The sequence below is a fragment of the Periplaneta americana genome, chromosome 11 (assembly GCF_040183065.1).
Source record: "Periplaneta americana isolate PAMFEO1 chromosome 11, P.americana_PAMFEO1_priV1, whole genome shotgun sequence".
Classification (NCBI taxonomy): domain Eukaryota; kingdom Metazoa; phylum Arthropoda; class Insecta; order Blattodea; family Blattidae; genus Periplaneta; species Periplaneta americana.
Window position 1 is genome coordinate 81,665,591 of NC_091127.1, and position 19,425 is coordinate 81,685,015.

The 19,425-nt window shown below is 34.7% G+C and overlaps 1 protein-coding gene across 5 annotated transcripts in view; it reads left to right on the forward strand.

The window, feature by feature from the left end:
- pug (pug C-1-tetrahydrofolate synthase, cytoplasmic) overlaps positions 1–19,425 on the forward strand; it is a 91,354-nt gene that overhangs the window by 39,974 nt on the left and 31,955 nt on the right. For all 5 annotated transcript variants that reach the window (XM_069839690.1, XM_069839693.1, XM_069839689.1 and 2 more), the window contains 5 exons: positions 4,198–4,371; positions 9,699–9,835; positions 10,992–11,206; positions 15,528–15,645; positions 18,211–18,428. In XM_069839690.1, the coding sequence (XP_069695791.1) occupies positions 4,198–4,371; positions 9,699–9,835; positions 10,992–11,206; positions 15,528–15,645; positions 18,211–18,428 (862 nt within the window). The remainder of the gene's footprint in view (positions 1–4,197; positions 4,372–9,698; positions 9,836–10,991; positions 11,207–15,527; positions 15,646–18,210; positions 18,429–19,425) is intronic.

Here is a 19,425-nt window from a genome sequence, read left to right on the forward strand (position 1 = left end):
TAAGCTACAATTTCTATTGAAGTCTATGCTCTAAATCAGTGGTCCATCAGCACAGTGCACCCACAGTCTAGCATCTCTTACCCACAAGCATGCTAGTGCATCCGTGACTGGTGGCGGGTGGCGGGTATTCCAGTGGTGGGGTTTCGTTCATGCCAGAAATTACCGTATTGGTCCGAATATAAGCCGCACTTTTTATTCAAATTTCAAACTCGAAAAGTTGGGGTGCGGCTTATTTGCGCGGCCGATAAATTTAAACTTGAAATGTGGTGCATGTTGCTACCGGTAATTTTATCATTTTGAAATGGAGCAACAATGCCACGCGCTCGTGTTTGAAATTGTCAGCAGTCGTGTGGTATATGACGCAACAATGTACCAGTCTTCATATTACAGTGATCGTACTCTTTTGTATGATAGGACAGATTAAAACAGTTTGTACATAGCTACGGGTTCAGCCATGAGCGGAAACGTAGAAAGAAAAGCTTTAACAAGCTTGTGGATGAGTCTAATGTGCGGCGCTGGATCGCCTCGGAGGATAAACTGAAAAATGCCAATACAACCAGAAAATCTTTCAGAGGACCCAAGGCTGGGAAATACCCTGAACTAGAACGTAGGGTCCTTTCCTTTGTACAAGACAAAAGGAAAGAAGGGATGCCTATCTCTCGACAAGTAATCAGGTAAAATCGTTGGAAATAGCGAAGACCCTAAACATTCCACAGACAGAATTCCATGGGAGTATAGGTTGGTGCAGCAGGTTTATGCGTAGAAGTGGCCCTGTTCTCCGACGAAGCACTTCATTAGCACAGAGACTGCCAGAGGATTTTACTGAGAAACTCGTCAACTTCCAGAGGCACGTCATTGAATTGCGTCAGCGCCACTCTTACCCATTACACCAGATCGGCAATGCCGACGAGATGCCCATATTTTGGGACATGCCAAGCAATATGACAGTTGACAATAAAGGGGCGAAAAGCATATCATTGAGAACAACTGGAAATGAAAAACAAAGAATCACTGTGATGCTGGCGGTTACGGCAGATGGAGGAAAACTGCCTCCTTACGTTATTCTGAAGCGTAAAACTATGCCCAAGGAGAATTTACCTAAGGGATTAGTGATTTGTTGCCAAGAGAAAGGATGGATGACAACCGAACTAATGGTGGACTAGCTAGCTACGGTTTGGAATCGCAGACAAGGTGCGCTGCTCTGTAAGAGGGCTATGTTAGTATTGGATGCCTTTAAAGGTCACCTCACACCCGAAGTAAAGAAGAAAATTACTGCATTGAAGACAGACCTAGTCGTCATACCTGGAAGTATGACATCAAAATTGCAGGTGCTTGATGTCGTCGTGAACAAGCCTTTTAAAGACCATATCCGAAAACAGTATTCGGATTGGCTTCTAGAAGGGGGGTCATGCATTCACTCCATCTGGGAAGATCAAGAAGCCATCTGTCAGCCTTATGTGTGAGTGGATTCTCTCTTCATGGCACACGATATCACCAGATTCAATCATCAAAGACTTCAAGAAATGCTGCGTGTCTAATGCTCTGGATGGCAGTGAGGACGACGTACTTTGGGCGGAGAGTGATGAACAAAGTGACAGTGATGAAACAAATACCGGTACCGGTAGTAGTGAAGTCAGCAGTGACATTGGAGAAGACGGTGATTAGTTGTACCGGTATTTTTGGTGATTTACCCACGTAATACCGTAATTGAAGAAAAAGTGTTTAAATAGTGTAAACAGTTTTGTAACTGGATAATGTGACAGGTAAATTTCACTGCACTCAATTTTCCTTTTTTTCTCATTTTGCACTTCCCCCCCCCCCCCTAAAATTAAGGATGCGGCTTATACTCGGGTGCGGCTTACACTTGGGCCAATACGGTACGTCAACAATAATAGTTTAATGAAGCACATAATGTTCACGTATGCATTCAAATAAGCATATTTTATATAATAATTAATAAATACTCAGCATGTTCGTTTATAAACTCAATAACCTAAAAATATAAGTCTCTTCTGAAATTATTGAGGAGTCCAGTGAAAGAAGTGGACAAGCCACAAATCCTGATATGTAGAATATCTCATTATTTCACTGGAATTTTCACCTTTCATCTGAGCCCAAGACTAAATAATATGAATGATTAGAACCGGAGATAGGTAGATCCGAGGAATTGGTACAAACGGTTTTTGGAAAATTGCGTAATTTAATATCTGTCGAAATTAGATTTCTAGATAAAAATGTACATGGATCAATTTATTTTAGAGTTAAAAGTGCTCGAAATATTAAAAAAAAATTGGAGATAAGTAATATGAAATCTTGATAGGCTTGAAATTGAATGTCTCTTGTGCTAGGGCAGGAAAATGAAACAAGACAGCTTCAGTCCACATAATAATATTAATAATAATGACAATAATACCAGTAAAAAATATAAAAACTATTGTGATATTCTTTTAATTTTTCTGAATTTCAAAGTATGTCATACTAGTGTTTAATCAGCATAAATGTTACTTTTGTAATAGAACTATTTTTATCAAATTTCAAAACTCATGATTAACTCGAAAACTTTAAGCAATTGAAACATTTCGAAAACAAATTTGAAATCACTGCTATGATTTCTATGAGAATCCACAGTTCTAACAGACAAAAGTTTAGTCACTCTACATAAGGAAGTCTACCAGGCGAAAATACTCCTTTGTTTAACTCGCCGTAATACAGAAACCAGTAAAGATTTTGAATAGCAACTACTTTCAAAACTAATTTTAACACTTTTTTAAACATTTCTCTCGTGTTGACCCCCCCTCCCCTCTAAAGTGAAAAATAAAAAAGTTTGCCACTTACCAACTTCTGAGGGTGTCAATGTTTATTTTGAACAGATCACTTCGAAGTTGATACTTTTTTTCTAGCTTTCCAAAAAAAAAAAAAGTTTTGATTTCGAAATTTTTTCTATGCTTTTCTTAGGCATTTGTCTAAAAATTACAGTGTGATTGATTGACTATCATAGGAACTACGACATGATAATGTTTAACGGTGCTGCAAATGGCATCCTCGTCTACAGCTACTGACATTCTCCACTGATCTTCTGCATCAGCTACGGCAGCTTTCTCCCTCTCCCTTCTGCACCACGGAGCATTTTCTGATATACAATACACTCCTTACCCAATAGCCATTTCAGAGAGTACTGACAACCACTGCTGTAAATAGTACATACAATATATGCTGATATGCAACATTGGTAAATTTTTTTCCTTTGTAATAGCACTTTCTTAACTTAATTAAGCATACAAATTGATTCTTTTTATGGATTATTTCATGTAGACATTGTGTTTTTTTTTAATTTGGTTATTTAATGACGCTGTATTAACTACGAGGTTATTTAACGTCGATGGAATTGGTGATAGCAAAATTATATTTGGCCATAGATTACCTGACATTTGCCTTACAGTTGGGAAAACCTCGGAAAAAATCCAACCAGGTAATCAACCCCAGCGGGAATCGAAGCTGCACCCAAGGGCAACTCTGAATCGGCAGGCAAACGTGCCTTAGCCGACTGAGCTACGCCAGTGGCTTATGTTGCATTTAATAAGGGCTGTTACTAATGTGACTTGAAATATGTGTCAAAACTAAGTGAATTTCATTTTGAGGATAAATTGATAATTTATAAATATTTATATAAACATAAGAAATTTGGAGGGAACGTGTTTAAACTAAGAAAGGTATATGTGCGTGTGTGTGCATGTGTGTTTTTTTTTGCTCAACAATTAAGTTATCTTTCTTGTTTTACAATATTTCAACGTAAGATCCACAGAAGTCTCGACAGATTTGCGATTTGTCAAGTGTTCTATGTCCATATTCTCTTCCTTTACACATAATAAGCATTTAGGAGAAGTCAATAAACCGCTTTGGTGAAGGTGTTTAGTGAGGTAGTCATGACTAGTAACCAATCTGAACATGGCCACAGCAGATTTTCGACATAGATGAGGAATTAATTTTAAATCTTTTAATAAATTTTTTCCATCTTGAATTTTGGTGTTTCAGTACTGAATTGTAATGGTTTGAGTTAATTCTCCTTTTTATAATCCTACTAAGACTAAGAAAGGAAAAATTTGTATGTTATTCCTTTGTCAATACACATCATGTAAACTTGCTGCTTCCTGTATAACCGTAATGTATATATAATTCAAATGTGAGTGTGTTTTTCAGTGATATACAAATTGCCGGGAGTCAAGAACCGAAAGATATAAATCAACTGGCAGAAGAAATTGGCTTGTATCCCATTGAAGTGTTCCAGTATGGCCATAAGAAAGCCAAGATTGATCTTTCTGTATTAAAACGACTTGAACATCAGAAGTCTGGAAAATACATAGTAGTTGCAGGGTATGTACTGTGAATTTATATACAGACTTGTTTGTTTCTATGTACAAAATATGTTACTAACGTTAGATCATGTCATTTGCTCATTGATAGTAAAAAGCAAAAGTCAGGGGTATTCAGCTTTGAAGAGAAAAACAGTTATGGCTATTTTTTTATTAAGAATGGGTCTTGTATTATATATTTTCACTGCTGCAAAAGATTTGATTAATGTGTATGGATAATTGGACAGTATATTCCTTTGTTTGGTTAATATTTCTTAAAACAAGGATGTCTAACCTATTTTTAATTTTTGTTTTAAGGAAATGATCAATTTGACAATTTCAAAATATCTGTTTGAAGGGAAGATCATCAGGTAAAGAGACAGCAATTTACAATTTGGTGCTGTTATAACTAGTTGTTACTATTAATTCTGCAGTGCTTGGGAAAAGTGACATAAGTCAGTTTTCACAAACCTTTTTTGATAATTTATTGACAACTTACATTAGTTTATGTCGATTTGATTTTTTTCTCTATGAATTATTGTAATGGGAGGAATACCTATGTATTTTTTTCCAGGCGAACAGATGTTCCGTAAGTTGTCAATAAATTATCAAAAAAGGTGGAAACTGACTTGTGTCACTTTTCCCGAGCACTACAGAATTGGACATTCTATATTTATTAATATGAAAGTATTAAATTTTTAGACCGAGAATGACTCGCTGAGACCGTAACAGGCCTCGGGCCTTATACTTGTTTGAATGATGATGATGATGATGATGATGATGATGATGATGATGATGATGATGATGATGATGATGATGATGATGATGATGATGATGATGACGACGACGACGACGACGACGACGACGACGACGACGACGACGATGGTGATGGAAAGAAAAAAAACTAACAATTGTCATACTTGCTTTGTGTTCCTTCTATAACTTTTTATTGTACTTAGGAAAGATATTGTTTTTCAGAATGATTCATTAAAAGTGGTATGATATTCAATACCGATGTTATATTGGGACGATTGTTTAAGACTTTGACCTTCAATAATCTGCTTGTATGATGATGAACCAAAACACAACAAGGGACTTTCTTTGATGTAACTTTTTTTTACAATGTCTGGCAGTAAAAGAACCACAGCTTTGTCCTGCTGCTTGAGTGAATGATACAAGAAATTAAATACCCCACCATTGGATTAAAACAACAAATTAAAATTTGAATAGGGTGGTCAATTAAAACAGACTGCTTTTGCTGAATAGACCTTTTATATTGGCTCAAACGAAGTTTAGTATGATGAAATCAGCATTCTAAATTGAAACAAGTTATGACTTATAATGGAAACTCAGAACCTTACTTCTTTGTCAATTTTCTCAATACAAACAGGAAAATTATATACAGTATTAATCATGTTAAACAGGGCTGTCTGCTGTTCTACAGCTTCTCAGAGTGTATGACAACTGATTATGGCACTTAAAGAAGGTCCATTGTTTTATTATTTTTTTCTTCCAGTTCTATAATTTTGGTTGTAGGATAGTATAGATTCACTGTTACTTCTTTTTAGAGGAATATACTTTCATTCCATTGTGATGTAACAATTCTTTTCATCAACTTCATTTTGAGCGTTAGTAATTGAGTCATCTACTTTTCATATTGTCCATGCTTCACTATTGCAAGTCAAAACTGGTCAATATTTTATATTCATCTTACATAATTGCTGTAAAATCTATATATGATGAATAGAATTTTAATTACATTTTTTTTCTGTTCTAAATTTAAGCTCTTTATTTAAAATTAGTGAATTAAATTTTCTTGTTACAATTTCTGTCAGTCTTTGAAGAAACCTTGATACAAATGTAGAAGAATTGAAAATGATTGAAGGTAATTATGTAATTGAATTTGCAGTACATTTATATAACATTATTTATTTTTGTCTCTTGTTCCATATGTTTCCTGCTTAGGAATGTTAGAGGTAATGTTTGATTTCAAGGTATTTTTGTACATTTTGCAATCATACGATTAAATTTGCATGCAGAGTTTATTGAAATATATTGTGTATGCTTCGTTCATATTATTTCTAGAAGTTTGAACACAAGACAAAAATTCCACATTTTTAGGCCAAAACTGATAATGTTAGTTGCAATGAAATATATTAAGGCAATGTTAGTATTTACGTTTTTACAATCCGTGTAGGGGAAGTGGCACATTTTCTCAAAATTGTATTTGAACTTGAACTAATTAGAAGGATTCATATTTCACATTAACTTTGACTGCATTTTCCTAAATGGCAAATTACGTTACGTTTTTAAAGTTTGGTGATTATATGTTGATTAACTAATCAATTTGAATTACACCCAATAATGCAATTGCTAGTAAAATTATGATTACCAGTTGTTCTAAACTTCCAAAGCTCTGTTGGAATGCAAGATAAATAGGATAACATCCAAAGTCAGAACTACTGGAACAACTGTATTTACAAATTACAACTAGCAGAGATTAATTTTGAGGTGGTTGAGGAAGACCAATGAAGTTTACCTTCATTCAGAGATAGAATTCTTCTACATGCTATGAACCTCATCTTTCTTTCTCCTGTGAAGAAAGCCATATTATAGTTTTAAAACCCTGTAAAACTCCATCGCTATTGCACATTTCTGATGATAAACATGGTAACCACTGTGCTATTGTTCCTGCAAGTTATGTTTTTTGGCAGCTGTAAAAGAGATGTGTGTGGAGGAGAGGTCATTCCTAGTAGTAACAACTGCCACCCCTATTATGAATCAGATAAAATACATTTGCTTTGTGTGACTGAAAAGTTAGTTATATCTACTATTGTCTTATGTGAAAATTAAGCAGTGTCTGTTAGCAATACGAGATTCACCAAGAAGTAAGTATAGGAAAATTTTTTAGTCTGTTGTGCCTATTTTGATGAAGAGGGAAAAACAAATGCGCAACTATAAATATTAATAAGGTGAATGATATAGTCTAAAGTTTCTCAAACATGAAGGTGGTCAGAGTTTTGAGTAGTTTCATTTGCAGCCTATATGGCAAACTGATTTACAGGATTATTCTGTAATCTTCAGTAGTTCCTCTATGAATTGTACCGGTAATTAACGGTTTAATATCCATGTCTTAATGTTACTTTTTTTTTGTTAGAAAACTAAGATGTAGATTGTTTCTCAGCATTACACACATACTGGCACATATATTATGTAGAGCCTTCAAATAGACATTTATCTTTGAGTGTGCATGCGTGGTGGCTGGAAGGACACTATTTATCAGCAGATTCGGATATTCATAGCCCCTTAAGTCAAATGCGTATATTGCTCATGCAGATTATCATAACCTCCTGTGTCTTTGAGATGGATGTTGGAAATGCTGTTGTTATGCTGCCACACAGCTGTCACACCTTTTAAGAAATTTTGCATTAACATGCATTATTTCTTTTGAAATTGCTGCAGTTTCCTTCCTTACATTGTCTTTAATTTTTTCCAATATATATATATATATATATATATATATATATATATATATATATATATATATATATATATATATATATATTTTTTTTATTTTAGTAGGTTATTTTACGATGCTTTATCAACAACTTAGGTTATTTAGCGTCTGAATGAGATGAAGGTGATAATGCTGGTGAAATGAGTCCGGAGTCCAACACTGAAAGTTACCCAGTATGTGCTCATATTGAGTTCAGGGAAAACCCCGGAAAAAACCTCAACCAGGTAACTTGCCCCAACCGGGAATCGAACTTGGGCCACCTGGTTTTACAGCTAGACGTGCTAACTGTTACTCCACAGGTGTGGACCTATATATATGTAAGGGTTATTAACTTATTCCTCTACATTTTATTTTTTTTTAGTTTTTAAGTTCCCCCATATCCATTGTAAGATCTCGAAATTAATGTATCTAACAAAAAGTAGCCATGTACTACTATATTTGTTCAGGAATAATTGTAGCCATGTGATAATGTGAGTAGAGTAAATTTCTGCAATGGCTCTGTTGATCTACATTTAATTTTTTGCACACAGGAAGCATGGTTTTATTTACATGATCATGTGGCATCACAGAACAACAGGCACTGAAGTGCAAAAAAACCTGATCTTGTACACAAAATGCCATTGCATGACCAAAAAATTGGTATATGGTGCACAGTGAATGCTTACAGAATTATAGGAGAAAGTTTTTTTTTTTTAATACTGTGAATGTGCAGAGGTTATGGATAACATAGTACACAATTCCTGGAAGAATTATTTGACATTGACTGTACACAGGTATTTTTTCAACAAGACTCTACTAGAGCGCATTCAGCTGGTCTCTCATTAGTATTAATTGTGGAAGTTTTTTTAAGATAGGGTCATCAGTAAGGGAAAATGGCGAGTGCAATTCCCAGATCTCAATGTATGCAATTTCTATTTACGAGGGAACTTAAAAAGTATAGTTATCAGAATAATCCACATATGTTGGAAGAATTGGAAGATAATATAAGAAGGAAATGGCAGCAATTACAGAAGAAGAAGTAATGTGTGTTAATACAAATTCTTTTAAAAGGCGTGAGAGATGTGTGGTAATATAAGAACATAATTTCCAAGACTTTTTATCATAAATGCAGGTGGTTATGGTAATCTGCATGAGCAATCTATGTGCTTGACTCTGCTGGCAAACGCGTGCTTCCAGCCACACACTCACAGTTGTACGTCTATTTCAAGGCTCTGTATTATACATACATGGACAAAACACAATGTGTAACAGAATCGTATGATGGAGCTTCTGGTAAAAGCTGCTTGTCACAATCTGTTAGTATACCTAATCAATCAGTTAGCCTCTGAAAGATGAACAGACAGACATGCAGACAGAAAGACCGTCATTAATGGTCACTTCTCTCACTGAAGGAAATGCGAATATGCTTAAAATAAGTACTTAACGATGTTATTGCAACAGTTAGTACAACTACTTAAGAAGCTTTAGGTATGAAACAGATAGCTATAGGGGAGGCAGAAAGAACTAGGGAACCCAGCTACCAAGGTAACTTGCACGAACGATATTGAACACTGCTGATGTGCAGTGTGTATATTTTTACTATATGCATGTAACTTCATCTTATATATAGACAGGATGATGATGGCATTGTTTCATTACATTTTAGTTCAGAAAGAAATATGCTGTAGTATAAAGTAGGTAGTAAATCCATAATGATTGTGTTAATTAAAATAATCACACAATTTGGATTGGGATATTTCATTTCACTTACTGGCAGTAACATATGTTTGTTACGTGGGATAGTTTTAATTAATTTTAGCAAATTATTAATTGGAGATTCGTATTGTTTGTAGAATTACACCCACACCACTTGGAGAAGGTAAAAGCACAACAACAATTGGTCTTGTGCAAGCTCTCAGTGCACACAAGAATAAAAATTCTTTTGCATGTGTGCGACAGCCTTCTCAAGGACCAACATTCGGAATCAAAGGTAGTTATCTTAAGATGCTTTATGTAAGGATTTTGAACACAACTGGAGAAATTAAGTTTTTATAGAATTAATTTTTTACTTTTTAAATAAATTTTGTTATATATTAAATCATAATATTACAAATAAAAGTGTAATAAAAGTATTTAGTTAATTCTAATTATCATTCTCAAAATTCATTAGTGTGTTATAAATTGAGTTTTGTTTATTTCAGTTATTTTTAACGAAAACACGTTAAGTTTTAGTGTACTATGAAATGTAACATATTCTATATATATTTGTAAATATAGCCAACGGCTGGTGGTGCAGTAATTGAAAAAATAATTAATACAAATAAATTTCATATCATATTGTAAACTATAACAAACACGTTTATTTTTTTTCTCCTTTGGATATTGAAGTTCTATCAAGAAATATAGATTTTCTAATTTAGTTTAAGAGGTAGGAAGGGTGGAGGACTACAGTGATTGATTTATATGCTGTGATTTTCAATCTCTGTTATGTGTTCTTTTATCTTAATTCATGAAGAGCTTAGCTTCTGTAGTAAAAAGTTACTTTGCTGTTAATTGGAACTTTTGTGTTTTCCCTTAGTTCTAAAATAGCTTCCAAAGATTTGAGCACCTGGTAAGGCTTCACATTCATATAATAACTGCCTAATATTATATATCTTGATTACACAACTTTTAACACTATATCACTTCGGAATATGTATTATATACATATATAAACATGTTAGCCAGGTACGCTAGAATTTAACACGAGAAAGACATATAATACATATGCCTAATATTGTTGTTTTCCTTTAATCGTCTAAAACAGAAGTGAACCAACCTTTACTAAACTTCTACAGATGACCAAAGTATAAAAGTTATCAGATTAACAAACTTTCTGCTTTATTTGAGAGAATCTCAAACTTTGTTTTTTAATGGGGACCTTTGTTCAGTACTTGCATTATTCAGTATTTTTCCAGTCATGGTTTTAAAGTACCAGTAACTCCTAAAATAATTGTATATACTGTAGCTAAATGTTGTGTTTTGATCATAAAATGATGGCAAGAGATTGAAGGTCAAGTTGTGGAGACTGGTGGTAGTCGTTTTTATTTTTAACTTTATTATTCTTCATTGTGAAAAGTAGCAAATCATTTATGATTTTTGTCTAGGTGGTGCAGCTGGTGGTGGTTATTCACAAGTGATTCCAATGGAGGAATTCAATCTTCATTTGACTGGAGATATTCATGCTGTCACAGCAGCTAATAATCTCCTGGCAGCTCAACTTGATGCTAGAATATTTCATGAAAATACTCAAAAAGATGAATCTCTTTATGATAGATTAGTGCCTGTTGTGAAAGGAAATAGGTGTTTCTCAAAAATTCAGGTGAAGATAGCAAGTACATAATATAGAAAAAATAATAATCTTTAAAAATGTTTCAATTTCATTATATATTTTCAGCTCAAATAATTGATAATTTTGAAGTCTATGCAAATAGTCAGGAGGGTATGTTTTACTGCTGTTTAAAAAGACTTGGCAGTTAATAATTTTTTCTGTCTCGTTATAATTTTGTTTGTGAACATCAAATGGCTTGTTACTTTTTCCATAAAAATGTTTCTTTCTAAATACAAAATTTGATGTGTCTGAGCTTCTTGTCCAAAAGCCCCTCATTCACTTTTAATTACACCTTGCATAAATGCTCTTTGAAGCAAAATATCTTGTTGAACAAACACAATAGAAAAGGAAAGGTAGTCCTGTAACGAATCCCTTAGCAGCATTAAGAACTTACTCTTGCATATTCATCACATGAACAATATACGCTTCTTTTAAATCTCTCAAATGGAATGCTTGTTGCTGTTGTTCTGGACTGAAATTTCATTGTATTATGCCTGGAGTAGTTTGAAACTTGCATCTCTCAGAATTTTACTTCTTTAATGATTTGCTGAAAATGTTTGGAAGAAAGCTAAATCGTAAATGAAGAAGCACACATTCTTAATTGTTTTTGAGCCGTATAAGAGCACCAAATTGAGTTAGTATGCTAACAATAAATTAACATTGTATAAGGACACTCTTGCTTTGTGATGCATTCTACACCTACTTGAGAACCTGCCATTATGAATACTTCATCATAGGTTTGGCATCCACTCTCTAAAAACACTGAAACTACCTATTAACAACACTACAAAACTTTTATCTTTAAGGATCTCAAAGAATCTACAATTTCTCCTGAATAGTATAAGCAGCACCATAGCGAAATACGATGTTCACCTGTATGGGACCTGTCCAATGTTTCATCTACGAATTTACAAGTAGAAAGTTCTTTTCGAATTTTTTCATTTGCACCTGAAAACATAAAATTTAAAAGTACAAAAGCAACTGGCTCTACCATGTTTCAAGAATAGATAATACAAGGCTATCTCTTATCCTAATAAAGTGCAAGTCACATGTATACACGTTCTTCTATGGAAATTTGTAAAAGAAACTTACAATGCTCATGCCATTCACTATCATCTCCAAATAAAAGTTATTTGCTTTTTTATATATAAGAAAGAGAAGAGAATGGAATTTTAATTTCAATACATAGATTACTAAACCATTGCTTTTATTCATACTAAACGACAAGAACACTCGAGAGGAAACAAAGCAAAAATCATTTGTTGTCTTTGGAATGCAATCTCAACCTAACAAGAGTCTAAATTTCAGACTGCTTGCTTACTGTTGCCAGCACAAATCAAATAGATTTACTGAACAGCTATTAAGTTATTTAGATTAAATGTATAACGAATTCACTGTGTTAACATTTTAAATTATAGTGTTACAATACTTAATTGACTAGTTTCGATTTATTTCCATCTTCTCAATCCTAGTGAGGTACAGCTCTATCTTCTGATTTTTTGTTATGGTGGGGATGTGTTCATGATTATATCGAAAAGGATGGGTGTTCTGAAATTCATATGTGTTGTGGGTGTGTTCCCTGATCACATATATAACAAAGTGGCCATCCCCATGCTAAAAACGGTAACATGTGAAAGAGAACAACCACCAGGATTGCCACTGTAACGACCGCTAGATGGAAGTACGGTTACTTCATGCAATTCAAATGAGAGTTCTAATGTGACTTCTTTGGCAGTTGCTAGATGGCAGCATAGTGAAATTGATAGAAGTTGTCTTCAAAGTCCATAAGGATGATCTATCTGTTATATGTGATCTGGGGTGTTTTTTTGTGTATCTATAAATTTCGTATTGTTCTAGAGTATCGAGTTTCTGATTTTTTTATTGAATGTGCAGTATTTTCATGTCATTGTCTATGTTGCTGTAGTTATGGTTGGAGCTTGTGATGTGTTCTGATTAAGTTGAATTGATGTGTGGTTTGGTTATGGCTGTGATGTGTTTCCTGTAACGTATTTGAAAAGATCTTCCAGTCTGTCCAATGTAGAAATCATTACAACTATTGCATGACATGCAAATCTAGTCTTTCAGGTGAAGCTCCCTGTAAAGCAGATTTGAATAATTTCAGGGGAAAAATTGTTCCAGGGTCGGGTATCGATCCCGGGACCTCTGGTTGAACATACCAGCGCTCTTACCAACTGAGCTACCCGGGAACTCCACCCGACACGTCTCAACTTTTCCCTTTTATATCCACACAACTCGCGTGGGCTGACAAAACGCCAGAGACCCACATCAAGTGCACACAATCTCTGTGTGACTTGGAATTGTGGTTTCTGTTAACGTACACAGTGCAGTGACGTATATATTATGCAAATCTAGTCTTTCAGGTGAAGCTCCCTGTAAGGCAGATTTGAATAATTTCAGGGGAAAAATTGTTCCGGGGCTGGGTATCGATCCCGGGACCTCTGGTTGAACGTACCAGCGCTCTTACCAACTGAGCTACCCGGGAACTCCACCCAACACCGTCTCAACTTTTCCCTTTTATATCCACACAACTCACGTGGGCTGACAAAACGCCAGAGACCCACATCGAGTGCACACAATCTCTGTGTGACTTAATTGTGGTTTCTGTTAACGTACACAGTGACGTATATATTATGCAAATCTAGTTTTTCAGGTAAAGCTCCCTGTAAAGCAGATTTGAATAATTTCAGGGGAAAAATTGTTCCGTGGCCGGGTATCAATCCAAGTCACACAGAGATTGTGTGCACTCGATGTGGGTCTCTGGCGTTTCGTCAGCCCATGCGTGTTGTGTGGATATAAAAGCGAAAAGTTGAGATGGTGTCGGGTGGAGTTCCCGGGTAGCTCAGTTGGTAAGAGCGCTGGTACGTTCAACCAGAGGTCCCAGGATCGATATCCGGCCCCGGAACAATTTTTCCCCTGAAATTATTGCATGACAGTTTGTATACACCTGTTAGGTTGTATTTGTTTGTGTGCCTTGTCTGTGCGTTAGGTGTTTTTGTAGGGTGTTCTGTATGCAATATTATATTTTAATTTCTTGAAAGATTGTGAAATCTTGTATGTGTTTTTATTTTCATATGTTAGTGTGAAGTATTTATTGTGTTTGTGTTGTGTTCCTTTGTTTGTGTTTTAGTCTTTTTTATGATGATGTCTGTTATATTGGGGTTGTATCCATTTTCCTGTGCTTTGTATTTGATAGTGTGTATGTCTTTCTTATAATCTTGTTGGCTCATAGCAGTGTTGATTAGTCTGTGTACCATGGATGGAAATGCTGCGTGCTTGTGTTGTGTGAGGTGATTAGAGGTGTTGTGTATGTGTATTACCATGGTAGTGGGTTTCCTGTATATTTTGAACTTATGTTTGTTTTTGTTATTGTGATATCTAAGAAATTTATGAATTTGTTGTTTTCTGTTTATAGTGTGTAGTGTAGTTTTGGGTGTATTGTTTGTGTCTGTGTAGGTTTTCAATCTATCTTTTGTTTCCTTAATATTAGTATGTCGTCTAAATATCTGAGCGAGTAAATGATGATGTCTGCGTGTTTATTGTTATTCTTTAAGATGACACTATGATTTTATGTAACTTTGCCTAGTACTAACGTCACATCCTATTTAGCCGTGGCTAACGAGAAAGACAGGCTACAGCACGACGTCACATTCTTAGTCATAACATGACCAACATTGAACAAGTTTATATATAAATTCAAGTTTAACATGAGTTTAATATAGCAATTCCTTTGTTTTTTTTAGAACTTTGAATATGTATTTATATTAGGCCATTGTCAAGATGGCCATGACTGGACCGTGATAATCACGTGACTCCGATTCGTGCCGAAACCTGTCTTTCTCATTAGCCACACTATTTAGCAAGCAGACGTGAAAGTAAGAACTGGCATTTGACAGGCTCAGCCACTGAAGTGAACACTACTCAGTCACGGAAAAGCTATAAGAACGAGATTTTGAACTTATAAGCAACACTGTCTTTCCATTTTTATCCCACGTGTAATATATTTTATCCTTCTATAGTCTGTGCATCAGACACTCCTTCAGCATTACCACTGGTATACACAGGACAGAAATTTATCATAACTTACCATGTTTTATGTGTATACAAAAATGTTGCCATCTTAATCATATTATGTTTTCGGAAGTTAGAAGTAACAAATTTTATGAATGAAGGTTTAGTTTTGATGGAATAAGTGATAATAATACACAATACAAGTTCAGTGCGTATTTGAGGCAAGTTTCCATACATGAAGTGGTCTGAACTGAAATATATGGAATTTTTTATTGTATTGCAGTTAAGAAGATTAGAGAAACTTGGTATAAATAAGACTGATCCTGATTCTCTTACTGCTGAAGAACGGAGAGCTTTTGCAAGACTGAATGTTGATGTTAGTACTATTAGCTGGAAGCGTGGTGAGTTTGTGTGAAGACCATTCTTTTATTACATATGGCCAAAGTGTAATGAAAATAATAGTATTCAACATGCTTTAAGAATAAAAAGAATTTCTAGAATAATATTAGACTATATAAGGAGAAAGATAATAGACGAAAAATAAAAATCATTGGAAAAACAACTCAAGACTGAAACAGGATTCATGATTAGCGACGATGCAGTTTTTTTTTTATCTATTTCGTTTCGTTAACTGTAACTGCCAATTTTCTTTTTCCTTTTTCATAGTACGAAGTATAAATAGTAAGTATTGTATTGCTGCAAAAGATTATCATTGTTGGCATATTTAGCAACAAATTTACTTGTGACGCTCCCAGAGTGTATAAATATTATTTTTTTGTTTGTTGATACAGTTCAATGTATCTAATTTCAATTGTCTGTAAAAAGTTGGTAGTTCAAAATATAATGAAACATCAGGCACCAATTGAAGCAAAAACTTAGATTTTCAGATTTCGTAATGTTTTAAATTCCCACCAAAGGATGGAGTAGTGGTTACATTGTGAGCATTTTTGTCAGTCATGGTATTGCCACAAGAAAAGGTGCGTGTGGTGCTTTTGTTTGCTGAGTTAAGATAGATTGTTAAGGTGCAGTGAAAATTTAGGCAAGTGTTCAACAGAGGGATAACAACTATTAAAAGGATCAAGAAATGGCAGGATACATTTTTAGCAACTGAAAGTGTTATAAAGAAACATGGTGGGAGTTGGAAAATACTGGAGGTGATGTTCAATTACCCATCATAATGGATGGGAAAAAGTTGACGATTAACTGAAGTGATTGCTACTGTGTTACTTATTATGTATCATTCTGGTTTCATCATAAATAATTTGCAATAGAGTTGGAAAAGAAATTACTAGTACAAAGGAAGTGGTGGTGACAGTGGTGGTAGCGGTGACGATGGTGGTGGTGGCGGTGGTTGTTCGCACGAGAAATAAAGTGGCTGGAGAAAATCCCTATGTTGTCTGGCCAATGAGTGTACCTAATGCAAGTTATAAATTCAGTTTGGATTCACTAGGATTTGAGCCTGGATTCCCTGGCTAATAAGCGCAGCACTCTCATGCTGGGCTACCATTACAGTTTATTTTTAAATAAGAGTACTATTGTATATAATATGCATTGATTCTCTGCTTGTTACTACATAAATTATTTGAGAATTTTATCATTGTATAATATACAGTAACATTATTCAGTACGTGAATTTTCAGACTTCTTAAGTGATTATATTCATCTTTGTTGTTTAGTCAACTATCTGAAGACTGGTTTGAACCCCACATGTAACACCAATAAGGCATCGCTCATGAGGCAACTAAGTCAGGAGATAATGGGGTAGGATGGCGAGATTCTTTTCCCCTCCATTTCATACTCGCTGACTAGTTACATACTATACTAACCAGACTTCAGATATATACAAGCAATTGTTCTTTCTCTGACACATATCGTAAAGTGAGATGTACTGCCTGATAATAGATGTACCATCAGAAAAAAGTTTTATAAGTCCCAGGCAGTGCGCATGATAGATATACAGTGAAACAAAACTAATTTTATTACCTCAACTAGTCCTTCTCTTATGAACCAGACCACTCGTCTGATAATGTGCACTGCCTTCTTTCTGGGACTTACAAAGTATCTGTGTGACATAACTTTTTTTTAAGACTGTACATATCAGGTAGAACCTCAATTCACTGTAATTCATCTTTAGCACATGAAATAAAATGTGTTGAAAAGTGAAACCTCTACAAGAATATGCTGATTAGCAGATGGTAAAGAGAAATAAATATTACCTTCACATCAATGGTGCAGACTAGAAATTTAAAATTATTTGGATATAATTATTGTAAGTGAAAATTGTTTTAGAGACATTGAAAGTAACATTTTTAAATCTAAATTTATATGAATCTTGAATATACAAAAAGACATCACATTATGATTGTCATTAAAGAAATATCACTAAGATTATAGAACACCAAGTAAAATGAACCAGAGTCATTGGTGTAGCTCAGACGGCGCTTGCCTGCCAATCCAGAGTTGCTCTCGAGCATGTATTCGATTCTCGCTTGGGCTGATTACCTTACCTGGTTGAGTCTTTTCCTACATTTTCCCCAACTGTAAGGCAAGTGTCTGGTAATCCTCGGCCTCATTTCGCCAAATACCGTCTTGCTATCACCAATCCCATCGACGTTGAATAACCTAGTAGTTGATACAGCATCATTAAATAACCAAGTAAATAAAAAATTAACCAGACATATTGAAAGAATGTAGACAGGTTTCTGAAGTATTTTTATAAAGACTGACCTGAAGGAAAACTTGATAAGAGAAGACACAAAAAAAATCTATAGCCAGACCAGTTTCAAATTAGTGAAAACTGAACAGGCCATTGAATTCAAAGTCATGAACTCAGTGATGATGGTATTAAAATTTGTAAGCTATCTTTCACAAGATAATAGGTTTCAATACTGTTCATTGCATTGAAGTATTTCCATACAATAAATATATCTATTTTAATACTTTCTTTGATTTTACTCTGTTAACAGTTGTTGATACAAATGACAGATTCCTGAGAAAAATTACTATTGGTCAGTCGCCTACTGAGAAAGGTTATACCAGAGAGAGTGGATTCATAATGTCAGTAGCAAGTGAAATCATGGCAATTCTTGCTCTATCAAAAGATATGGAAGATATGAAGCAACGACTTGGTAAAATTGTTGTGGCTCAAGACAAAGAAGGCAGGCCTGTAACTGCAGATGATTTGGTAAGTTTGTCTTTTATAATTTTTTTCACAGTTTCTTAATCTCAATGTATAACTCAATTTGTGACCTTCAATCATTATTTAAAGACACTGTATTAACTACATTGTTACCTAGTGTTGTGGAATTGATGATAGTGAGGTTATACTTTGTAAGGTGAGTCTGGGAATTTGCCAAAATATTCTCAAACATTTGACTTAAAGTTGGGTAAATATTGAAAAAAATCTGACCTAATAATCAGATGAAACATTTTTTAAAGCTCCGGAATAACTTTGTTTATATACTGGTGTGTGCGTGCGTGCGCGTTCGTGCGCGTGCGCATGCGTGTTGATTTTTTTTATACCGTGTGATTCAGGTGTTGATGACAGCTATAGGGCTTCCTTGTGTTTATTATACTTTCCTTTTGGGAAATTTTTCTGTTAGAATTACATGGAATTATTCTTGGCAACCTAAAATTATCCATAGTGCACTCCATCCCCACGGATTAAACATAAAAATTGGGGACAAATTTGCATAAATTTACGGTTTAATTTCCTTTAAAAGTTGTTGTTGTTCAAATGCCTAGACATTTGGCAACAAAGTCATTAGTCCTCTTGCACTCCAGTTCCCTTTAAAAGTTCAGGCACTGAAGCACAATTTCATAGGTATTTATGTATGGCTATTCAATTCAGGATATTTGAGAAGGATATTTGATGCTGTTTTTTCTTTCTTCTCACATTACCTACACATTAGATCATCACTGATGTACATATTGTCTAAGGCATCCTGCCAAGGCCTCGCATTATGGAATGTTTGATGGTTCGAGTCCTCATGGAGGAGAAATTTTCTCATGAAATTTCGACCAGTGTATGGGATCGGTGCCTACCCAGCATCATGATATACTTAGGGAGCTACGATAGGTAGCAAAATCCCATTATGAAAGCCAGCTGTAACAGCTGGGGGAATCATTGTGCTAACCACATGATATCTCCATTATTTATCATCATTATCATTATTACAAAT